General features: G+C 45.6%; 1 protein-coding gene across 3 annotated transcripts in view; it reads left to right on the forward strand.

The window, feature by feature from the left end:
• LOC115093650 (E3 ubiquitin-protein ligase TRIM39-like) overlaps positions 1-26,220 on the forward strand; it is a 142,743-nt gene that overhangs the window by 73,580 nt on the left and 42,943 nt on the right. For all 3 annotated transcript variants that reach the window (XM_029605704.1, XM_029605703.1, XM_029605705.1), the window contains 2 exons: positions 10,168-10,190; positions 16,834-16,943. In XM_029605704.1, coding sequence (XP_029461564.1) covers positions 10,168-10,190; positions 16,834-16,943 — 133 coding nt within the window. The remainder of the gene's footprint in view (positions 1-10,167; positions 10,191-16,833; positions 16,944-26,220) is intronic.

The following is a 26,220-nucleotide window of genomic DNA, read 5'->3' on the forward strand; positions in this document are numbered from 1 at the left end:
GAGGAGGAATGCTGGCAGGGTTCCTTAGGCCCCACCAGTCAAAGAAGATGAGGAGGAGTCAGTCAGACCAGAGTGACTGGAACCTGGCCACTGCTTGCTGCCGCTCTGTTCAAACACGCAAGCTTGTTCAAAACTCATGGCTGGCACTTCCCGATGTTGACCTTGTGCATTATATAGGAGCCAATTTTTCAAAACCATTGGGGATGCTAAACTCAATTCAAATTACCCCTTCCTGGACACAGTAAAAGAATCTGCTCAATATCAGGGGTGCTCAGGCACCCACAGAGCAGGCAGCTGTGCTTGATCATCAGCAGGAAGTGCCTGCTGCAAGTTTTGAAAAAATGCTCATGGTGCCTGAACAGAGAAGGCAGAGCGGTGGAGAGACGCGTGTTAGGCTCCGGTCATAACGGCTCAGGCCCTAGCAGTAGGAGGAGGGAAAAGGATAGCGAAGTTTGGTTCTTAATGCATTTGGGTGGTGGTGTTCCAGAGACACTATCAGTAGGTAAGTTGGGGGGGGGGGGGCACAAGGCTGAAAGTTAATTTAGGGCACCTACCATTTTTACACTGGCCCTGGGAACAATGGACTTTCTGCATAGCAGTAAACAGCACTGCCACTGAGCTAGCCAAGTATCACTTTTAGAATATATAAGGCATTATAGAACATATCAGCTAAAGCTAGAGCAAATCTGTACTAGGAAAAATGATATGGTAATATTAGATGAAACATTGCCCCATGTTCTTCTGGCTAGAACTAATATTGAAAAATATGGCAAATCCAATAAATATAAAATCCTATCCAAATTCTCATGGGACTCTCATGCATCTATGGCAAAAATCACTTGTTCATAAGTGAGCATTATAATCAGTTTCCCAGGGAATGAGTCTTTTTTTTTTTTTTTTTTTAATCTTTTTCAATTCTGTGCATAATCACAAAGTCCAAATAGCATTATAAAGGCTGGTCTTCTCTAGAAACCAGGGCTGGCGGAATCACTAGGCGAACCAGGCCTGGGCCTAGGGCACCAAACATTAGGGGGCGCAAGCCATGTGGGGCCATGAGTGGCAGCACCACCACTCGCAGCCCCACATGGCTCGAGCCCCCTAATGGGAGTGGCAACACAACTTGGGGGAGGCACAAGATAAGGTGCCTAGGGCACCTAATCCCCTTTCACTGGCCCTTCTAGAAACATTTCATTAGGACAGTGGTTCTCAACCTTTTTTCTGTCGGGACACACCTGACAGATGGTTCTCACATGCGTGACACACTGACCCATGATCGTCACGGGGCTAGATGTAAATGTACAGTTTGCATCCACGGGAACCCCCCTGACCCACAATAATGGATGTAAAGCAGAATTATGACATTCCCCATACAACTCACCCTACAAAAAAGATATTCTGGTTCTGGTGTCATCTCAGTAACAGCAACTCAAACTCCTTCTACTTCCAGGCTCAATAGCCCTACTTATGAAAAGACAGCAGTTTACCACCAATGCATGTCCTCTTGAGAAAACACAACAAATAAGACAGATACAAACGCTTACATGCTAGTAAAATATCTCATCTCGGTAACAGAGACAGAACCAACCTAACATACTCCCAGGATCTGTAGTAATGCACATAAACTAATCCGCACACAGTTACACCTGTATTATGGAATACACTCAAACAGGAGCAACCCTATCTATGAAAAGGCAACACTACACATATTACATCAGACCCTAAACACCAATACACCTCTTATTAGGAAAGCAGAACTAGCAAGCAGCTATAGATCCCCACACAGAAATAATTGTAAAACTATACTAATAAGCAGAATAAATGTTTCAAAACAGCTATGAACAGAATAACATCCAACAATTAAAACCCCATAAAAACTATTAAACATTCTCCAAACACTAATAAAATATTTCAAAAAAGCAGACATCACATAATATTAAATAATTAAAATGGCAGTCAATTAAGAAAAATAAACTTAAAAAGCCACCTTTACTTACCCCCTGCAGCAGCTCTCCTACTTCCCTTCCATTCAGGCCGAGGCACACACCAGAAGCAGCAGTAGAAGCTAAGCTCTATACTCATGGTCCTCTTCCTTAGTGCCCATGTCTCTCACACACACACCATACCAGTCATGCCCCCATGACCAGTTTCTGTCTCTCACACACCAATCATCTCCCAAACAGTCTTTGACACACACACACACCAGTCACCTTCCTGAACAGTTTCTCTCATGCCATACACACACACAGGCTTCCCACTCCTGTGTTCTACTTACATATATGGGCTTCTCACTCTCATAATCACTTTCTCTGTCTCACACACACACACACACTCACTAGTCTCTCACTCCCATGCTTGTTCTCTCCACATGCACAGGCTTCTCATTCCCATAATCACTTTCTTTCTCTCTCTCACACACACACACAAACACACACCAGTCACCTGACCTCTCTCATGCATACACACACACACACACACAGGCTTCCCACTCCCATGTTCTCTTTCAGATATACAGGCTTCTCCCTCCCATGCTGTGTCTCACACGCACCCAGGTTTCTCACTCCCATGCTCACTCTTCACATGCACAGGCTTCTCATTCCCATAATCACTTTCTTTCTCTCTCTCACACACACACACACACACACACACACACACATAAACACACACCAGTCACCCGATCTCTCTCATGCATACATACACACACAAGCTTCCCACTTCCATGTTATGTCTTACATATACAGGCTTCTCCCTCCCATGCTGTGTCTCACACACACCCAGGTTTCTCACTCCCATGCTCACTCTTCACATGCACAGGCTTCTCATTCCCATAATGACTTTCTTTCTCTCTCTCTCTCACACACACACATACACACACACACATACACACACACAAACACACACCAGTCACCTGATCTCTCTCATGCATACACACACACAGAGGCTTCCCACTCCCATGTTCTCTTTCAGATATACAGCCTTCTCCCTCCCATGCTGTATCTCACACACACCCAGGTTCTCACTCCCATGCTCACTCTCTTCACATGCACAGGCTTCTCATTCCCATAATCACTTTCTCTCTGTTACACACACACCAGTCTCTCTCTCATTTCCATGCTCGCTCTCCACGTGCACAGGCTTCTCATTCCCTGAATCACATTCTTTCTCTCACATTCACACACACCAGTCTCTTTCTCTCACACCACAGTCACCTTACCAACCAGTCTCTCTCTCTCATGCATGCACACACACCCAGGCTTCCCACTCCCATGCTCTCTCTCACATAATCAGGCTTCTCACTCCCATGCCTTCTTTCAAAAACACCCCCCACCCCCCAACACCAGGCTTCTTACGCCCATGCTTTCTCACATACCCAGATTTCTCACTTCCATGCTTTTTTTCTCTCTCACACACACACATCAGTCATCTCCCTGACTAATGTCTCACACTCTCACATACACATCAGTCATCTCCTTGAGCAGTCACTTTCATTGTCTCTCACATATACACACACATCAGCTCTCTGACCAGTTTCTCGCAATCACTCACATGCTGGCTGACTGGCTGCTTCTCTCTCTTTCCCTCACTCACTTCCTCTTCCCCCCCCCCCCCCCCCGAGCACAAATGGTAGCTTCAGCAGCCTCCTCCTCCAGCCCCCGCTGGAGGAGGAGGCTGCTTAGGCCAAGAAAGAAGAATTCCATCAGCCATGAGAGGCTCATACTGCTGTCTCCTTTCTCGATTACCAGCTGCTTCGATTGCTCGGGGGCTGCTGCTGCTGCTGCCGCTGCTATTTTTCCACGCGGCACGCCTTTCTCCTTCCCACGCACCGCGTATCACTTCCTGTTCTGGGTCACGGGAAGAAGGAAAGTCCAGCCGCAGGTGCCACTGCTTCTTCTACCACCGCTGCCGTTCCCACTGGGCTTGAACGTACTGATAGCCCGGTGGCAACGGCAGCAGGGAAGGAAGAGCAGCGGGAGAGACCAGGAGCATGCGACACACCTGCCGGTGCTTGGCAACACACTGGTGTGTCACGACACACCGGTTGAGAAGCGCTGCATTAGGATATAGCGCAGGGGTAGGCAACTCCAGTCCTGGAATGCCACAAGTCAAGCAGGTTTTCAGGAGATCCACAATGAATGTGCAGGAGATGCATTTGTGTGCAGTGGAGGCAGTGCATGCAAATACATCTCATGCATAATCAATGTGCATATTTTGCAGAGTTTATTTATTTATTTATTTATTTATTTATTTAACGTTTCTTTTATACCAATGACCGTTCGCACATCGCATCAGTTTACAGTGAACAAAAAACCATTGGGCAGAGCCCTTACATATAACAGATAACATAGTAAACTAGGCAACATATGAATAATTTTTGGGAGGAGCCCTTACATAAAATACAAACATCAATGAGTAAATGCTATGGGTATATGCTATGGGATTGAACTATAACAATAACTATATACAAATTAGTGCACAGTACAAAGTCAACAGGCATAAAGGCGTTCATACCAGGATATCAGAATAACATTCGTAGGAGGAAATTATGTAATAGGGGGTGAGATGGAGTAAGCTTGCTGGAAGAGCCAGGTTTTAAGTTTCTTTTTGAAGGCGGGGGTATAGGTCTCAATGCGAATATTATGGGGCAGTGAGTTCCATATGGTGGGGCCGGCAAGGGAAAAAGCTCTGTTAATGGTGGAGGAGAGTTTAAAAGGTTTGATAGATTGGGCATGGAGTGTTCCTTGGAGTGCTGGGCGGGTAGGTCTCTTGGAGGTACGGGGTAAAAGGGGGGGGGGGGGGTTAAGCCAGTTGAGGTTGGAGTTTAATAGACTCTTGTGTATGATCGAGAGAGTTTTATAAAGAATTCGTGACTGTATAGGGAGCCAGTGTAATTCAATAAGTGTGGGGGTGATGTGATCTCTTTTCTTTGTGTTTGACAATATCCAATCGGCGGCATTTTGTAGGAGTTGGAGTGGTCTAGTGTGTATTGCAGGAATGCCAAGTAAGAGTGCATTACAATAGTCAATCTTCAATAAATTAATAGCTTGGAGGACTGTACGGAAATCATTGAGATGTAGTAAGGGTCTGAGTTTCTTTATTGTTTGAAGTTTAAAGTAGCAATCCTTTATGATGGATTTGATGAATGGTTTGAATGAGAGGTGATTATCAATAATAACTCCTAGGTTGCGAGTGTGTGATGGGAAGTTGGTAGCAGAGTAGGCAGGAGGGATGTCAGGGAGCGGTTGCTTATTAGATATGATTAAAAGCTCAGTTAACTGGAGTGCGGCACTCAAAGACAGGAGTTTCCTACCCCTGGGGTGTAGCATTAAGAGAAAATACCTGAATGGAGTCTCAGTGGGTCAAGCCAGGTTCCATACTGCCAATTCAATGTTAATCCTGTTGGTCACCATTTTGGCACAAGATGTGTCAGTCTTGTATTCCTCATGCAACTTAATATTAGGGAGGGTAATTTTCAAACAGCCATCAGAGTGGTAAAGTCTGCATGCATATTGTATGTGCAGACTTTATCTAGTATCTTCAAAGCAAACTTACTCGTGCAACTTTGCTTTGAAAATACTCAGGTAATTGGCCAAGTATGCACACACATATTCAGTCATGTAAAGTTGCACCACCTCACCGGAGGGTGTAACTTACAAGTATACACTTATGTGCATACTGTTTAAAATGAAAAAGTATGTGTGGAAGTGCCAACTCCGCCTCCTCTCCCGCCATCTTCGGAACACCTGTGCTCAGTGCATGTAAAAATATGCACAAAACTGAGTTACACTCGTACTTGTGATGGATAGCGGGGGTGTGAGCCCTTTATGCTGCAGCGTAGTTGACGCAGCCTAGTAGGCAAACCCATGTGGCCTATGCCGGCAGCTGGCGATGCGCCCTGTAGTGGGACAGTCTGAAGCTTCACTTATACCAGCCGCCTCCTCTGCAGATTGAGCCTTTGGGTTCTGGCAGCCAGCAGGACTTAGGCGGGTCCCTAGGGCAGTGAAGAGAATCAGAGTTCAAAGGCACACTGGGGTCAGGGCAGGCAGCAGACTAATAGAGGTGGAGACAGGCCAAGGTTGGGGCATGGATGGTCAGGTCCAGGCAAGAGGTCAGATCCAGGCGGCAGGCAATCAAGGTCATGTCCAAGCAAGAGGTCAAGATCCAGAGAGTGAGACCAAGGGTGGATGAAGACACACAGAAAACATGGGACAGGATGGACAGGACAAGGCTGGATGAGGCAAGGATAAATGAGGCAAGGCTGAAGAGACATAGAATCAAGAAAACTGGAAAGCTGTGGCAACACGCACTGCTACTAAGCAGGAGACCCATTGCTGAGGAAATGACAGGGAGTGTGAGCCACACTTAAGTAGGGAAATCCTGCTGACATCATCACTGGGCATCATAGTGCCTTTCCCACTTAAGGCCTTGTAAATATAGGCGTGAACTGCACACCCACTCATCTAAGGGAAGAGCCCAGAGGAGCTGGAAGATGGTGGCATTCAGCCATGTGAAGTGGTCCTGGTCACAGGAGGCTTTATCCTGGCCATGGAGGAGTTGGTGGTGCATTGGGAGTGAGTGAGATGGCTCGCGGGGTTGTCCCGCAAGCCACTGACTCTGACAGTACTTTTAAACACACTGAGCCCATGTCAAGATTAGAGCAGCCATTTGTGAGTATGGTTTTAAAATTTACCTACTAAGAAGGTAACTTTGTAACACTGCAGGTAACTTAGACACGTAGCTGAAACACAAGTTCCAATTTTCAAAGTCTACTTATATACATAGGATCACATTGAAAATTATGCAAACGTTTGTGTGGAAACTCACTGCACAGATTTACACTCGCTGTTTACAACATGTAACTTGTATGAGCTAATTTATGCCCATACTTTCTAAAATCAAAAGTACGCATGTAAATCCAAACTCCACCCCCAACTCTGCCCCCTGGTATGCCTCTTTTTTGTGAATGTACAAGCATGCATGAAATCGGGTTTATGTACTCATTTATTTCAGAACTTTTATAAATTGCCTCCCTGGCTGATTAAAGTCACCCAATGCAGTGTACAAGATATCAAAGTAATGAAACAATATAAAACAAAAATGCAACATCAACATTCAATAAAACAGTACAATAACAAGATAAATACACATACATCTTAAAATAAAAAATAAATGCCCAGCCATAACCACTAGATCCTACAATCCTCCTCTAGCCTCAATCATAAACACCAGCTACCAAGGAATAACCAGGTATTAACTCTTTTGCAAAAGACCAAGTAATCCCGATCTTGCGTAAGGCCTGGTATTCTCCAACAGCTATTGATTTCGTGGACCCTTAGAATGAAATGGGGTTGATGCAACCTGCAAGGAGGAGCACTGCAGCCCCCCACTGTCAGCAGGCAGACCTGGAGGGAGCAGAAGCCCAACTGGAGTTGCGCCTCTACCAGCCCATGTTCCCCTCACCTTTGGGTGCCGAGGCTGGCAGGTTTTGGGTAGGGGCCTCTGTTGATGGTAACAAGATCCATTGAGGTATTTGGATTGCGTAGGCATAGGTGAGGCATATCAAAGGTCAGTGGCTGGCGGCGTTCAAGAGTATCCAGGAGTTAGGCAGTGGTCAGTGGCAGGTGGCATTCAAGAATATCCAGGAGTCAGACAGTGGTCAAGAATGGGTGTCCATCTGAAGGGAATGGAGGAACAGATAGGCAGGGAAGGAAGATATCAAAAGACCAGGTGAGCAATACAGGAGGCAGAGGAGATCTGAAAACATGGAATGCTGGGACTGAAGAATGAAGACACTGGAACTGAAGAACGAAGACAGGGAACGCTGTGACAATACGTGCTACTAGCATCACCTGTTGCTGAGGTGCTGGAGAGGCCTTTTCCCATCATGGCCCCTTTAAATCAAGCGTCGGGCACACGAGTGCCCTAGAGGAAGCGGGACCAACTGAGGACAGCACATCTTGCCGTGTGGTTTGTCGGCGATGTCCTGCCTAGAAGAAGTGTGGCTTCCTGCCGCATGGGTGCTGGGAGAGAGTGCACTGTGCCATTGGAGCAGTGAGTGTGGCAGTCTGTGGGGTTAGCCCGTAGACCGCCAAACGTAACATTGGCAACTTGTTCCACAATCTTGATGCAACTACCAAAACAATGTAACCTGCATTTGCACCCTTGATCTCCTCATGTACACAAACCCCAAGCAATTTTATAGCAAGCCATTTACATAAACCCATGTTTTATGGGCATAAATGGATTTAAAAATTCACCCTTTAAAGGCTGTATGATGAGTGGCATGGAAGTGAGTCCTTGGTGATGTGGCGTAGTTGATGCTACCTCGTAAAAGAATCTATGAGGCCTACACTGACAGCTGGTGAAAGCGCCCTATAACAGGACAGGCTGAAGCTTCACCTATATCAGCTGTCTTCTCTGCAGTTTGAGCCCTTGTTTTATGGTGGCTGGCAGGGTTTAGGTTGTTTCCTAGGACAGTCAAGAGAGCAAGAGTCCAAGGGCATGCTAGGGTCAGGACAAGCAACAGACTGAAGAAGCCGGAAACGGGCCAAGGAAGGGGCAGGCAGCAGACAAGTGTGGTCAGGCCCAAAGCAAGAGGTCAATCTAGATGACAGGCAAGCTTGGTCAGGTTCAAGGCAAGAGGGCAGGTCCAGGCAGTGGGCACGCATGGTCAGGTCCAAGGCAAATGTTCAGTATCCAGGAGATCAAGCCGAGAGTGAACAAAGACACACGAGAGACACTGGACCAGACTGGAACGAGGAGACAACACAAGACAAGACAGACCAGGCAAGACAGGGCTAGACATGGCAAGGCTGGACGAGACAGGGCTGGACGAGGCAGGCTGGACAAGGCAAGGCTAGACAAGAACACAGGAACAGACTGGAATATAGGAGCAGGCTGGAACACAAGAGCAACATGCACTGCTGAAGCAAGAGACTTGTTATTGAGGGATTGACAGGGAGCACGGATCATGCTGAAATAGGGAATTCCTGCTGATGTCATCACTGGGTGTTGCAGTGCCTTTCCCGCCAAAGGCCTTTTAAATATAGGCACGTACCGCGTGAGCCTAAGGGAAATACTTGGAGGAGCTGGAAGATGGTGGTGTTTAGCCGCAGCATCAATGTGCAAGCTGTGCGAAGGGGCCCCAGTCACAGGAGGTGGCATCCCAGCCATGGAGGGGTTGTTGCTGCATCGGGATGAGTGAGGTGGCTCGAGAGGCCATCTTGCAAGCCACTGACTGTAACAGGCTAGTTGGAATCTACCCTGAAGCAGATGCATTCTGTGCCTAAACAGTGACTGTCAGCACTGACTATTAAGTTGGTGATATGGCGCCTTGCTTAGCCCACTGAGACTTTATTCAGGAAGTATAACAGCTTCATATTTGCTTCCTGGCTGCTTTAGGATGCTGTAATTCAAGTCAGTTGTGTATTTGGTATTTTCTCTATCTCTAGTGATTTACATATATATGGGCCAGATCTGGAATGGGGAACAGTGTCAACTTTATTTATTTATTTTATTTATTTATTTAAGTTTTTTATATACCAACATTCAAGACGATAGTCCCATCATGCTGGTTCACAAGAAACAGGGGTGCAAAATAAACTTAAAACTTGAACAAAAGTGCAGAAAAAGCAGTTACATGTAACAAGGAAAAGATCGAACTTGGAGTGAGAAGGAAAAGGAAGATCAGATAAATACATATAATTACATTGTAAAAGGTAGCTAATAATGATATTGCTGGTGATGTGTGTTGATTGTTAGGAGTTCAATAATATGTTGCCTTCAAGCTCCAGCAGCTCTGGGTGTGACAGATGTTACCCAGTCCTGACCAGCAGTTCTGTCTTCTGAAGTAGAAGCTTATCAGAGCCTCATTCTGTAGCCTTTCTCCTTACATCTTCCAGAGGAGATCTTATAAGAACACTCCTCAGATTCAACCTCTTTCCTTATTCCTTCCCAGGCAGTTCTTATTAGGAGTTCAGGGTGCCTAGCTCCTTAGCAAACTACTCCCTCCTTTATGATAATCCTGCTACACTGGTTAAAGTTTCCTTTCTCCATAAGCAGACTGTTCTGTGATTGCACCGAGCTGTGAGTGGAATATCCTAAAGTGTATAATGGCTGCTCATAATCTGTGGAATGGACCTAGAAATAATCTCTGTCTCATTTCTCCTCTAGGATGTGAAGGATGCCATGAGCAGGTACAAGTTTGATTTCTGTCCTTTTCTGTGTTGCTGGATATTATTGACTTTTATGGGTGGGGAAGAAGGGAACTCATTGATTGGTGAAAGGGAGGGAGAAGTGGGATTGGAAATAGGGAGAGAGGAAAGAGCGATTGAGGGAGGATTAAAGATGGGAGGAAGCATTAATGAAAGGAGAGGAGAAAAGAGAGGAGGAAAGGAGAATCACAATCTTGACTCTCCTCTTTTCCTGCCTGCTGTGCCAGAACTTCTCTTCCACTAACCCTCCTTTCTGCTCTCCCTGACCCTCCATGAATCTCCTTTCTATTCCGCACCAGACTCCACCTGTTACGGTCGTGGACCCTTGGGCCGGCTGAGACGGTAGATGGAATACTGTGGGAACCCACAAGAAGCGTCACAGCCGGTAGGCGGCGCCGAAGAGACTCTGGAGAGGACTTCACCACTGGAAGCCCGAGGTCCCCCCAGGAGGAGCCCGAAGGAACCCGGGCCTCTTGGACTTAGGCAGGACCCTATGCGACCAAGGATCCAGACAGTGTCCAGAGAGGTGGATGAAGAGGACGGCTGGGCCCAGGAGGCTGGAAGAGTCTTCACCCTCGGAAGCCCACGGCTCCCCCGGGAGGAGCCCGTGAGAGCCCGAGCCGCTGGGACCTAGGAGAATCCTCTGGGCCAGCAAGTACCGGATACCTGATGTGGTGGAAGCAGCAGAAGTTGGAATCCAGGAGCGAAGCCGGGTCAGAAGCCAGAAGTCAGAGATCCAAACCAAAGCCGGAGGCGGAAGCTGAAGACAGAGTTGTGGGATGGAGCCGGGTCAATACCAAAACCAGGAGCGGAAGCTGAGGACGTAGTCAGGAGAAGAAGCCGGGTCAGAAGCCAGAAGACAGAAGAGACGATCCAAGATCCAAACACAGCAACTAGTAACTTTGGGGACTGAGTGAACCTCGTTGCAAGGCCCTGTCCTGGTGAAGCTGCAGGGTTTAAATACCCTGCAGCGACTGACGTCATCCAGGGCGTCCTCCTTGGTTTTCCTGCACTGGCCCCTTTAAAACTTCAGCCCCTGGGCGGGTGGGGCCAAGCGCGTCGGGTCAGCGGCGTCTCCCTCGCACAGGGAGAGCCGTAGCAGGCTGCAGATCTTGGCTGAAGAGGAGTCTGTGTGGGCCGGGCTGGCCCCGAGGTAGGAGGAGGGACCGGGGCACGGCCCGGTCCCATAACACCACCCCATGGATCTCTTTTCTTCTCCTACCCTACCAGTCTTGCTGTCCTCTAGCCCATTGCAGGGGGAGGTGCAAAACCTGATCTATCCTTGGTGACTTTAACTTACACATGGACACACGTCCGCTATCAAACACATGCAAAACAATAACAGATGCTCTTGCAACAATGGGAGCAGAACAAATAGTCAACAGATCAACACACAAAGCAGGACACACTCTTGACCTAATTTTCATTAACACCAACATCTGGAACTCACACCACATAAAAATGACCGAAATCCCATGGTCAGATCACTACCTCATCCATACCATCCTTACTCAGAACATTATACCCACCACAATAGAAAACTACAAAAAAAAATCTTATATCACCCTCCCTTTGACAGCGAAACACTGCAACAAAATCTCCAAGATGAACTCAAGAATATTGATCTTACAAACACTGAAACAGCAACAAAATCATGGATAAACATTACCAAATCCATAGCTGATAGAACAAACCCAATCATCACAAAAACATTAAAGAATCCTAAATATAACAATCAATGGTACAACGACACCATAAAATAAGCTAAACGAGAACTAAGGAAAAAAGAAAGATTCTGGCGCAAGAATAAATCCTCTCCATCACTCAATGCATACCTGATCCCATTTAGCAAATTACAAAAACTTATCCATAATACAAAGAAAGAATTCTACTCGACCAAAATAATCAAATACCAACAGAACCCCAGAATGCTTTTCACCATAGTAAAAAACCTCATCAAATCACCTAATGAAACAAAAACACCTCCAAACATAAGCAAAAGCAACGACTTTGCAGAATACTTTACTGAAAAAATCAGAAAACTAATAAACAACTCTAACATCAACAACACTTCACATACCCAATCTCCTATACCACCTCTGGAAATAACAACAACCTGGATTAAATTCGATTTTGCCTCATCACTTGAAATCCAAAGAATAATCAGAAAAATGAATCCAGCAAATCACCCCATTGACAGCATCCCCATACAAACAATTAAACTACTTGACAACTCAATAATAAAATCATTAATGGACATAGTCAACCTCTCCCTCACTGAAGGGATATATCCTGAATGCTTAAAATCTGCAATCATCAAACCATTAATAAAAAAAGAGCAACCTAGATCCGGAAAACAACCAAAACTACAGACCCAAATTTAACCTACCTTTCATTGCAAAAATCATAGAAAAAATCATTCACTCCCAACTATCAGAATACTTAGAAACGAACAACATACTTCACCCCGTACAATTTGGTTTCAGAAAAAACTTAAGCACAGGAAACATTACTCCTTTCACTTAATGACACAGTTCTTCGAGGATTCGACAAAGGACTAAGTTACATTTTAATACTCCTGGATTTGTCAGCTGCCTTTGACACAATCAACCATTCCATTTTACTCGACAGGCTTTTTGAAATAGGAATATCAGGCACTATTCTAAAATGGTTCACCTCCTATTTATCTCAAAGAAGTTTCCAAGTAATATTCAACAACAACCTATCAAATAAAGTGAACCTAAATACAGGAGTCCCACAAGATTCTGCACTGTCAGCAACACTTTTTAACATCTATCTCCTACCTATCTGTCACACACTGGATCGCCTAGGTTTGACCCATTTCCTTTACGCTGACGACATTCAAATATTAGTCCCAATTCAAAATACGCTCGAAGAAACCTACAAGAAAATAATCTCCTATCTCTCAAAAATCAAGCAATGTCTCTCCAACCTAAAACTCATAATTAATATCGAGAAAACTGAATTAATCATCCTTGACAAAAAAATCAATGATTCACCCAGACAACCACTCAAAACAGAAAACCCAGAAACAATAATCTCGCCTGTTGACCATGCTAGAAACCTCGGAATTACAATTGACAAAGAATTAACCTTCAAAACCCATATAACAAATAAAATCAAAGAAGGTTATCACAAATTACTGACACTTAGACGTCTCAAACCCTTCCTCACACAAAATGATTTTAGAACAGTCCTGCAACTACTACTATTTACAAACCTAGACTACTGCAACGCCATACTCCTTGGCCTCCCTTTTTACCACCATCCGTCCACTACAAATACTGCACAATGCAGCTGCCAGGATTCTTACAGAAACCAAGAAACAAGAACACATTACACCTACTCTCATATCCTTGCACTGGCTCCCAATTAAATACAGAATAGAATACAAAGTTTTATCAATCCTCCACAAACTAATCATAGGACAACAAAACTACTGGCTAACTGAACACATTGAACTACATGCTTCAAAAAGGAACCTTCGCTCAATGAATAAAGGCCTCCTTAAAATTCCTCACGCAAAAATCACGCATCTAGTATCAACCCGAGAGAGAGCTATATCCATCGCCAGCCCATCTCTATGGAACTCTTTACCCCACAATCTAAGAACTCAATTTGACACCAAAATATTCAAAAAAGACTTTAAAAACCTGGCTTTTTACTAGAGCCTTCTCAGATGAACTTAACCACCAACACAATGAGACTCCCAACCAGACAACTCCAAGAGAACAGAGACACCACCCTATCAACCCATGAAAGATCAACACAACCACGAAATCTACAATAGTCATCTAAGAACTTTTTTTCCTATATAATACTAACCCTACTATTAAAACCCCCCCCCCCCAATGTTACCCTACTTTATCTATGAAATTCTTTGTTAAAACTCTAATGTTACTTTCCTAATTTTTCTTGTCCTATAAACCGTTATGATGGCAAAACCGAATATACGGTTTACAAAATATGTTAAATAAATAAATCTATGGTCTGGCACTGGCAGCATGCACTAATGGGGGGGGGGGGGGGATTGAACTATCTGATGTGTGCCCATACAAATCACTCCCTCATTATTTCTAAGGGGCTGGGGCCCAGAAATACAAGTCTGCTGACTCAGCCCCCACAATTAAAGTACACTGACTCTGCAGCTTCTGCTGGACCAGACATCAGCCCCACACCTTCCCACACTGGGAGCCCGATATAAGAAGCCATGTGTTAAAACTCTGTGCTGGAATTCAGGGCACCCTTTTTTAACACACACGCTAGAAAATAATTTAGCTCCCGATGCAGTAAGCTAATGCATCAGGAGCTAAGCAAGCTAACTTGAAAAAGTGCAATAAAAAATAGCGTGCACACAAATATTTTTGCATAGAAAAATTGCTGCACAGAAAACAGATTTTGATTTATGCACAAAATAGCACAGAAAAAAAAATGTGCGCACATAAATCATATTTTACGCTCAGAAAATATGATTTTGCACATAAACTATATTTTCCGTACATAAAGTATAATGTATGTGCACAAAAATTGCCTTCTGCGCAGAAAACATTTTCGGGCCAATTTTAAAAGCCCTGCATGCGAAAAAGTTGGGGGTTACTCGTGTGGTCGGGCCCTGTGTACGCTGCACACATTTTCTAAAGGGCCCGGCCACACGCATATCCCCTGATATGCGCCGAAGTGCTGGTGCCTGAACAAAGGGGTGGGCCGGGACAGCACCAGACACTGTCCCAGGGAAGCGTGCGCCGGCAGCCAACCAGCGCGTGGAGATTACTTCTGCTCCAGAGGAGCCAGTAAATATGAAAAAAAAAAAAGCTAGGTAGGGATAGTTTAGGGGTCAGGGAGGAGAGGGGAAGAGGGAGGAAGTATAAGGTTAGGGTTAGGGAAGTTCCCTCCCAGTCCGCTCCTTAATTGGAGCGGACTGGGAGGGAACTAGGAAAGGCCTACCTGCATTGCCGCACGTATTTTTAAAAAATCCTCCCCATTGTGCATGTGACAGACACCCACCTGCACATGTGTGTGCAGATGTTAAAATCTGGCCTGATATGCGCGCGGGTATTGCATTTTATAACATGCGCGGCAACGCATACATGTTATAAAATCCGTGTGTCCATGTGCGTGTGCCAGGAACCGCACTCAGCATGCGCTCCTTGTAAAATCTACCCCTTTGTGTGCACATACGGCCCGATTTTAAAACCTGCACACGCGTAAAATCCGGGGTTATGCGTGTGGCCGAAACTTGCAAACACCACTTGCATGGCCCAGCCACACTTGTAACCCCCGGTACGTGCAGAAGTGCCAGGCATTTCAAAAGAGGCAGGCCGGAGGATGTGGTCTGGGGGGGGGGGGGGGCAGGGGCCGACCTGGACAGTGGCCATTATGCCCTGTCCCGTGGAAGCACGTGCTGGCAGCCAGTCAGCATGCAGAACATACTTCTGCTCTGGAGGAGCAGTAAGTATTGAAACAAAAACATTTGTTGTAGATGGGTTGGGGTGGAGAGGAGAGGAGAGGAAAAAGGGAGGGAGATTAGGGAGGGGGGGTAAGGAAGTTCACCTCCCAGTCCACTCCTTAATTGAAGCAAACTGGGAGAGAACTGGGAAAAAGGCCGATTGCGTCGCTGCGTGTAATTTACAAAACCTCCCCCCTGTGCGCGGAAGAGCCCACCTGCCTACACATGTGCGCGCAGATGTTAAAATCCGGCACGCATGTGCGCATGGATATCATATTTTATAACATGCACATGCCGACGCACGCATGTTATAAAATAGCTGCGTCCATGTGCATGCGCCAGGAACTGCGTGCACATGGACGCCTGTGCACGGATCTTAAAATCGACCCTATAGAGCATATTTTATGCATGGAAAACATGATTGTGCACAAAAATCCCGAGTACAGGGCCCCAGAACAACTAATTTCAGATTCATCCCCATAGACTAATGCTAACCCTAGGAATTTTACTCCAATTCTGACCAGGTGTGTTAGTTTAAGCCAATACACCTCTCTGCATGGACGGTAATAGCTAATACCTTCATTAGCATCGGATATCCATGCAAGGGCACTAGTAATTCGTGCACAGCATTACGTGACAAAATGTCTTGTTGCACTAAGAGTAAAGTAGGCACTCAATAAATGTGCACACAACTATGGGTAAAGTTGTGTGCTCTGTTAAGCACACCTTATTACATCGGCCCCAGGGAGAGAAGAGGGATGATAGTGAAGAGAAACGTTTTGTGATGCCAGCTGTATAGAGCAGGAATTCTAAAGTAGGCCCAGATTTAGGCATGGGCAACAAAGGCAAATGCCTAGGGCAACACATTTGAAGGTGCCAAATTGGAGCCATGAACACTCTGCCTGTGGGTGCCAAAATCTTAAATCCGGCCCTATTGTCGGGTGGGGCGGAATGCCCAGCAGCATAACTGGTTTCCCGTGAATCTGCAGGGACTGGCAAAGTCTGGGGTAATGATCAGAATTTTAAGGCCTTGCTGCAGCTGCATAATTGTGGGAAAACAAAGGCCCTTGGTATATCTCACTCCCTCCAGATGTCCTGTCTCTATTCCCCAGGGGCAAACATCTTCCAGATTAATTCCACTGACTCTCTTCCCTGTAGGTATCAGAACGTGGAGTTTCCAGAGCCAAAAGTTGTTTCTACTGACTTGAAAATGGATTTCCTTCTTGGCTACCCTCAGCAATTGAAGACATTGTTCACCAAATTTGCCGGTAAAGAAGAATTATTCTCACTTTTTCATTTGGTCTTGTTATATTAAATCATTAGCAGACAGAATGTGAAGTTTATCAGAAAAAGATATATAATCTATCTGTGCCGAAAATAGATATCTGCTTTTTCCCCTTTCTCTTTTTGTGCTCCTGATTCCCTTCTTATGTTCTCTTATTTTTTTCATTCTGTCACTTTCTCTTACATTTTTTTAGAATCTCAATATTGCAAAGCTTGTCATATGAAATACTTTTGAAATCTAAATGCTTGTGTTTTCTCAAAATATTTTACAGACAAACATTTTGTGGAAATACTTATCTTATAAATTGTTGTCCTACTCTCAGCCATAAGTTGAAGGGAAATAGATTTATTATATTCAGAAACAAATACACTGGTAAAATGAAGAAAATAGTTAGAAAAAAACTGAAAGGTGCAGCTGCAAAGGTTAAAAGTGTTCAACAGGCATAGACATTGTTTAAAAATACAATCCTAGACGCGCAGTCCAGATGTATTCCACACATTAAGAAAGGTGGAAGGAAGGCAAAACGATTACCAGCATGGTTAAAAGGTGAGCCAAAAAAACATCCTTCAAAAATTGGAAGAAGGATCCATCTGAAGAAAATAGGAAAAAGCATAAGCATTGTCAAGTTAAGTGGAAAACATTGATAAGACAGGCGAAGAGAGAATTTGAAATGAAGTTGGCCAAAGAGGCAAAAACTCATAATAAAAACTTTAAAAAATAAATCTGAAGCAAAAAACCTGTGTGGGAGTCGGTTGGACCTTTAGATGACCGAGGATGTTAAAGGGGCTGTTAGGGAAGATAAGGCCATTGCAGAAAGACTAAATGAATTCTTTGATTCTGAGTTTACTAATGAGAATGTTTGGGAGATACCGTTTCCAAAGATGGTTTTCAAGGGTGATGAGTCAGATGAACTGAATCAAATCATTGTGAACCTGGAAGATGTAGTAGGCCAGATTGACAAAATAAAGAGTAGTAAATCACCTGGACCGGATGGTATGATTCCTAGGGTTCTGAAGGAACTAAAAAATGAAATTTCAGATCTATTAGTTAAAATGTGTAACCTATCATTAAAATCATCCATTGTACCTGAAGACTGGAGGGTGGCCAATGTAACACCAATATTTAAAAAGGGGTCCAGGGGCAATCCTTGAAACTATAAACCAGTGAGCCTGACTTCAGTGCTGGGAAAAATAGTGGAAACTATTCTAAAGATCAAAATCACAGAGCATATAGAAAGACATGGTTTAATGGAACACAGTCAACATGGATTTACCCAAGGAAAGTCTTGCCTCACAAATCTGCTTCATTTTTTTGAAGGGGTTAATAAACACGTGGATAAAGGTAACCGGTAGATGTAGAGTATTTTGATTTTCAGAAGGTGTTTGACAAAATCCCTCATGAGAGGCTTCTAAGAAAACTAAAAAGTCATGGGATAGGAGACGATGTCCTTTCGTGGATTACAAACTGGTTAAAAGACAGGAAACAGAGAGTAGGATTAAATGGTCAATTTTCTCAGTGGAAAAGGATAAACAGTGGAGTGCCTCAGGGATCTGTACTTGGACCAGTGCTTTTCAATATATTTGTAAATGATCTGGAAAGGAATACCATGAGTGAGGTTATCAAATTTGCAGATATACAAAATTATTCAGAGTAGATAAATCACAAGCAGATTGTGATACATTGCAGGAGGACCTTACCTTGCGAGACTGGAAGATTGGGCATCCAAATGGCAGATGAAATTTAATGTGGACAAGTACAAGGTATTGCATATAGGGAAAAATAACCTTTGCTGTAGTTACACGATGTTAGGTTCCATATTAGGAGCTACCACCCAGGAAAAAGATCTAGTCATCATAGTGGATAATACTTAGAAATCGTCGGCTCAGTGTGCTGCAGCATTCAAAAAAGCAAACAGAATATTAGGAATTATTAAGAAGGGAATGGTTAACAAAATGTAAAATGTCATAATGCCTCTGTATCGCTCCATGGTGAGACCGCACCTTGAATACTGTGTACAATTCTGGTCGCAGCATCTCAAAAAAGATATAGTTGCGATGGAGAAGGTACAGAGAAGGGTGACGAAAATGGTAAAGGGGATGGAACAGCTCCCCTATGAGAAAAGGATGAAGAGGTTAAGGCTGTTCAGCTTAGAGAAGAGACGGCTGAAGGGGGATATGATAGAGGTCTTTAAAATAATGAGAGGATAATAGAAGGACTAGGGGGAACTCCATGAAGTTAGCAAGTTTCACATTAAAAACTAATCAGAGAAAATTCTTTTTCACTCAATGCACAATTAAGCTCTGGAATTTGTTGCCAGTGGATGTGGTTAGTGCAGTTAGTATAACTGGGTTTAAAAAAGGTTTGGATAAGTTCTTGGAAGAGAAGTCCATTATCTGCAATTATGTAAGTTGCCTTAGGGGCAGATTTTAAAAGCCCTGCTCGCGTAAATCCGCCCGGATTTACGCAAACAGGGCCTTGCGCGCCGGTGCGCCTGTGTTCCATAGGCCTGCCGGCGTGCGCAGAGCCCTGGGACTCGCGTAAGTCCCGGGGTTTTTCGAGGGGGGCGTGTCGGGGGCGGGGCTGATCGGCGCGGCGTTTTGGGGGTGGGATGCGGCGTTTCGGGGGCGTTTCGGGGGCGTGGTTTCGGCCCGGGGCGGTCCAGGGGCGTGGCCGCGCCCTCTGGAACCGCCCCCAGGTCGCGTCTCGGCGCGCTAGCGGCCCGCTGGCGCGCGGGGATTTACTTCTCCCTCCGGGAGGCGTAAATCCCCCGACAAAGGTGGGGGGGGGGTTTAGACAGAGCAGGGGGTGGGTGGGTTAGGTAGAGGAAGGGAGGGGAAGGTGAGGGGAGGGTGAAAGAGAATTCCCTCCGAGGCCGCTCCGATTTCAGGAGCGGCCTTGGAGGGAACGGAGGTAGGCTGCGCGGCTCGGCGCACGCCGGCTACACGAAATCGGCAGCCTTGCGCGCGCCGATCCAGGATTTTAGCAGATACGCACGGCTACGCGCGTATCTACTAAAATCCAGCGTACTTTTGTTGGCGCCTGATGCGCCAACAAAAGTACGCGAAGGCGCACTTTTTTAAAATCTACCCCTTAGGGAATGACCTCTGCTATTACTGGTATCAGTAGCATGGGATCTTCTTAGTCTTTGGGTAATTGCCAGGTTCTTGTGGCCTGGTTTAGCCTCTATTGGAAACAGGATGCTGGGCTTGATGGCTGCTTAATCTGACCCAGCATGGCAATTTCTTATGTTCTTAAGGACTTTTTGAAAATTGTCTACATTCCTGGGGGCTATTTATTTATATTTATGGCATGCTGAGCAAATACATGCTCATAGCAAGTTACAATAGTTAAAATACAAAACTACAGATATAGCACCAAAAGTACAAACATACAAAATAACAGCAAATAATATAAAATTAAAACAACAAATTTGACACCTAAAACCTACGTGCAAGCCCAATGTAATCAAAAGCGATAATGCGTGAACATTTATCTGCATTGAATGGAAGTGCTCAGGGGGGGGGGGGGGGGGGGAATGGAGGTGCAAATCTCGGTGGATTTGTTTTCCTGGGACAATTTTCAAAGGGAAACTATGTTTGTACATTCCCTTTGAGAAGCTGTGCAAAGTCCATGGGGAAACGTTCCCATGAACTTTGCAACTTACCAGCAGACAACTGCCCCCATAATATATAAAATATAATAATTAACGGTGAGTTCAGTAACGCCTCACTTTGCTCTGAGCAAAGTATTCTGCCAGCTGGGAAAAGAGCCTGCTCCATCTGTCAGACAGTTCACCTCCATCTGTTTCATGATCTTTTCTCCCTCTGCCCCCCTCCCCCCGCCCCCATCATACCTGTCAGAAAGATTTACTGATTGCAGATTTGTTTGTAGCAGCAAATTGGGGGTAGTGAGATAAAAGCAGTGTAATAAACACAGAAGATCCCCAAAGACAAAGGATGGTAATGAAGTACCAGGGTAACCTGCATGAAGTGGAGTTTCAGCCTACAACAGCAGTGGTATAACTGCTGTGTACTTTCAGAAATACGCTGGTTATGACCTGAAACAGCACAGGGCAGACTGGATGGACCATACTGTGTTACAGCACAGAGCCACACTGAGGATGTGTTGTACCAAACCTAGCCCTGAGAATACAGAGTTTGATCTTATGTTTACTGACTCCTCGTAGAACAGATCTTGTTGGACTAGTGCTTTGCACAAGGAGCTCATTATCTTCTTTTGTTAATTAGACATGTTCTTCCATATTCCACTCTGCCATTAATCCTTCTGCCTAGTAAGCCTTTGTCTCTGGTCAGATCAACTCACTGCCTCCTGATAGGATCTGTGCAGATCTACATATCCATGATTCAAACTTCCAGGGAGCAGACAAGGGACATTTGGCGATCCATCCCAGAGTGCAAGGAACTGTACCAGCAAAAAACCAAAAAAAAATCACAAGTTTACTTTGCAATAGAGAAAATGTCAAACATTCTCTGATGGATATTTTTATAACCTGGACTTCCTAATATTTGTCTGTTTTTTCTTCTCTATACAAATTCCCATCTTGCAGATCTTGGTAAGTGTTACTTACAGTTTGATTAATATATTTCTTTGTAGTTGTCACATAATACCTCAGCGTTACACTAATCTTCTCTCTGATCCTCTAGCTAAGAATAACAAATTCTAGCATCTTCAGCACTAGTTTTCTGTCTGAAGAGCTAGTCAGGGCACAAAGTATTAGCATCAGCTCTCTGTCCAATGTTCTTCTTGCCTAAGGCAAAATAAGAAATTACAGACTTCTGGTATTGACAGAGGACTGAGAAGTCGCAAGGTGTTGCTTCCACCGGGAATAATTGTACATATTTTTGCAATTTTTCTCTTCTCTCTTATTGCCTGCCAGTGTGCTTTTCTTGGTTTATGGAATGCGCCTGGGTGATCCTCGTGTGAGAATCTTTGTGAACAAGAAACATAGAAACATAGAAATGACTGCAGAAGACCAAACGGCCCATCCAGTCTGCCCTGCAAGCTTCGCCCTTTTTTTTTTCTCATACTTATCTGTTACTCTTGGCTCTTAGTAACCTTTTGGTTCTATTTCTCTTCCACTCTCACCATTAATGTAGAGAGCAGTGTTGGAACTGCATCTAAGTAAAATATCTAGCTTAATTAGTTAGGGGTAGTAACCGCCGCAATAAGCAAGCTACACCCATGCTTATTTGTTTACCTGGACTATGTAATTCAGTCCTTGTCTGTATATAGATCCACTTTTCTTCATTCCCTCCTGCCGTTGAAGCAGAGAGTTATGCTGGATATGCATTGAAAGTGAAGTATCAGACTTTCTCCCCTGCCGTTGAAGCAGAGAGCTATGCTCGATATGCGTGAAGTATCAATCTTTCTCCCCTGCCATTGAAGCAGAGAGCTATGCTGGAAATGCGTGAAGTATCAGTCTTTCTCCCCTGCCATTGAAGCAGAGAGCTATGCTGGATATGCATTGAAAGTGAAGTATCAGGCTTATTTGGTTTGGGGTAGTAACTAGGGATGTGAATCGTTTTTTGACGATTTAAAATATCGTCCGATATATTTTAAATCGTCAAAAATCGTTAGGGCCACGATACAATACCAATTCCCCCGATTTATCGTCAAAAAATCGTAAATCGGGGGAAGGGGGAGGGCAGGAAAACCGGCACACTAAAACACCCTAAAACCCACCCCCGACCCTTTAAATTAAATCCCCCACCCTCCCGAACCCCCCCCAAATGCCTTAAATTACCTGGGGGTCCAGCAGCGGTCCGTAGCTAAATCAGGGGAAGGGGGAGGGCAGGAAAACCGGCACACTAAAACACCCTAAAACCCACCCCCGACCCTTTAAATTAAATCCCCCACCCTCCCGAACCCCCCAAATGCCTTAAATTACCTGGGGGTCCAGCGGCAGTCCGAAACGGCCTCCTGCAATTGAATCGTGCTGTCTTCAGCCGGCGCCATTTTGCGCTGCCATTTTGCAAAATGGCGGCGGCCATAGACCAACACGATTCGACTGCATGAGGTCGTTCCGGACCCCCGCTGGACTTTTGGCAAGTCTTGTGGGGGTCAGGAGGCCCCCCCAAGCTGGCCAAAAGTCCCTGGGGGTCCAGCGGGGGTCCGGGAGCGATTTCCTGCCGCGAATCGTTTTCCGTACGGAAAACATTACCTGGGGGTCTTCAGCTGGCGCCATTTTCCGTATGGAAAACGATTCGCGGCAGGAAATCGCTCCCGGACCCCCGCTGGACCCCCAGGGACTTTTGGCCAGCTTGGGGGGGTCCTCCTGACCCCCACAAGACACCCCCGCTGGACTTTTGCCAAGTCTTGTGGGGGTCAGGAGGCCCCCCCAAGCTGGCCAAAAGTCCCTGGGGGTCCAGCGGGGGTCCGGGAGCGATTTCCTGCCGCGAATCATTTTCCGTACGAAAACATTACCTGGGGGTCTTCAGCTGGCGCCATTTTCCGTACGGAAAACGATTCGCGGCAGGAAATCGCTCCCGGACCCCCGCTGGACCCCCAGGGACTTTTGGCCAGCTTGGGGGGGCCTCCTGACCCCCACAAGACTTGCCAAAAGTCCAGCGGGGGTCCGGAACGACCTCCTGCAGTCGAATCGTGTTGGTCTATGGCCGCCGCCATTTTGCAAAATGGCGGCGCAAAATGGCGCCGGCTGAAGACAGCACGATTCAATTGCAGGAGGCCATTTCAGACTGCCGCTGGACCCCCAGGTAATTTAAGGCATTTGGGTGGGGGATTTAATTTAAAGGGTCGGGGGTGGGTTTTAGGGTGTTTTAGTGTGCCGGTTTTCCTGCCCTCCCCCTTCCCCCGATTTAGCTACGGACCGCCGCTGGACCCCCAGGTAATTTAAGGCATTTGGGAGGGGTTCGGGAGGGTGGGGGATTTAATTTAAAGGGTCGGGGGTGGGTTTTAGGGTGTTTTAGTGTGCCAGTTTTCCTGCCCTCCCCCTTCCCCCCATTTAGCTACGGACCGCCGCTGGACCCCCAGTAATTTAAGGCATTTGGGGGGGGGTTCGGGAGGGTGGGGGGTTTAATTTAAAGGGTTGGGGGTGGGTTTTAGGGTGTTTTAGTGTGCCGGTTTTCCTGCCCTCCCCCTTCCCCCGATTTAGCTACGGACCGCCGCTGGACCCCCAGGTAATTTAAGGCATTTGGGGGTGGTTCGGGAGGGTGGGGGATTTAATTTAAAGGGTCGGGATGGGTTTTAGGGGGTTTTAGTGTGCCGGTTCACGATTTTAACGATTTTCACGATACTCTAAACACCCAAACGGCGACGATACGATTCCCTCCCCCTCCCAGCCGAAATCGATCGTTAAGACGATCGAGGACACGATTCACATCTCTAGTAGTAACTGCCATAACAAGCAAGCTACTCCCCGCTTTTTTGTGAATGCAAATCCTTTTTTCCACATTTCCTCTTGCCGTTGAAGCTTAGAGCAATGTTCGGGTCGCATTAACCTTGTGTATGTTTATTGAATAAGGGTATTATTTCCAGGTAGTAGCCGTCATTCCCGCGGTATTATGTTACTGATATCCTTGCAGGTGCTGCATGAGAAGCCAAAACCAGTGGAGATTAGAATGGCAGCTGAGGCAGAAGCATTGCTTCTATCATTCAAATAAGATCCTATTAAAGAAATCTCCAGGAATGTGTCTGCAATCACTGAAGATCACTTGAACAAGTTCCAGTCTGCCTTGGAGGAGATTCAGGAAAGTATTGAGCATCATACAAACAAGTTTACGGATATCGATCAGCAATTGGAAGCACAAGAAATGACGTTAGATCAGTTTACCACCCAAATACAAGCTCTAAAGAGGGAAAATGAATCTCTTTTAGCACGCATTGTGGATCTGGAAAATCGTGGCAGGAGAAATAATTCTGTATTATTGGATTGCCAGAATCAGTAAAAGAACTGATACATTTAGTTCAAATATGGCTGCCAGAATCGCTGGAGATGGAGCTTCTGTTGGCTAAGTAGGTGCAAGTAGCAGACAGTTACCAGATTCAGGCCAAGGGTCAGTACAGGCAGCAAGCAATGCATTGTCAAAGTCCATAGCAAGGGTCAGTGCCAGGTAGCAGACAATAGCATGGTCAGGGTCCATAGCAGAGATCAATACCAGGCAAGCAAGAGAAGGTTGGAACTGGGCAAGGTCACGGAGCAAAAGCAAGGCAGGCTGGAACATGGATCACAGGATCAGGAACATGGCAACATGCACTGCAAGAAAGCAGGAGGACCTGCTGCTAAGGTGAAGAATGGTTGAGCAGCTGAGCCTTAAATCCCCTGGGTTGGTTGAAGTCATTGGGGAGCGCCGGCGAAGAGTTCCTGCCACGGGTCCTGTAAGAGGTGCCAAGTAGTGCACACATGTGCTTAGGGGCACCCAGGCCCAGATCAGCATTGTGGCATCCCAGACACATTAGGATGGTGTGACAACTTCCCAGGGCAGGTGGCGTTCTGCGGTAAGTGCAGCCAGTTGCTGCAAGCGGCCAAGCGTTACACCGGCTAAGTGGCAGTCACTGAATATCCAGCTATATTACTTAGCTGGATAAGTCACTTATCAAGCTAAATAGTTAGCCAGATAGTTTGTGGGCGGGCAGTGGGCATAACTGGGTGGTGCTACTTATCCGCCTAATGTAACCAAATAAGTAGAGATATTCAGACCTATCCAGTTAAGTTAAGCAGATAAGCTAGATGTGCCCCATAGCAGGTCTAAAGTTAGCTGGATAAGCTTATCCAGCTAACTATAATACTTATTTGGATATATTCAGAGGCACTGTCGTGGCACTGAATATCCCATGTAAGTTAGCAGGCTAAGTCTTTTCCAGCTAACTCAGCCAGCTATATTTAAATATTGGCCCCTTGGTATTTTTGTTTTGTGCAATTTGTGATAAGACTTATTATCATAGTCTTGGAAGAGTGGACCCTGGGACCACTTACTGACAGGACTAAGGTACAGAACAGAATCATGAGACAGAGACTTGGTCGGGCAGGCAAGATTGAGGCAAACAGTCTGTTTAGAAACTGGAGACAAGGATCAGGGCATGCAGCAAATGGAAGAAAAGTCAGGAATCAGGCCAAATCTAAGCAGAGGAACAAAGAATCAAGACCTGTTACTGAGGCACCAGCCTAGAGCAGTGACCTTCCTTTTATGTTAGAGCAGTGCTGATGTCATCAGGCCGCATCATAGGAAATCCTATGGTGAGTATCTACTTACTCAGAGGAGCAGGATGCAACAGCAGAGCAG

The sequence above is a fragment of the Rhinatrema bivittatum genome, chromosome 6 (assembly GCF_901001135.1).
Source record: "Rhinatrema bivittatum chromosome 6, aRhiBiv1.1, whole genome shotgun sequence".
In the NCBI taxonomy this organism is placed as follows: Eukaryota; Metazoa; Chordata; class Amphibia; order Gymnophiona; family Rhinatrematidae; genus Rhinatrema; species Rhinatrema bivittatum.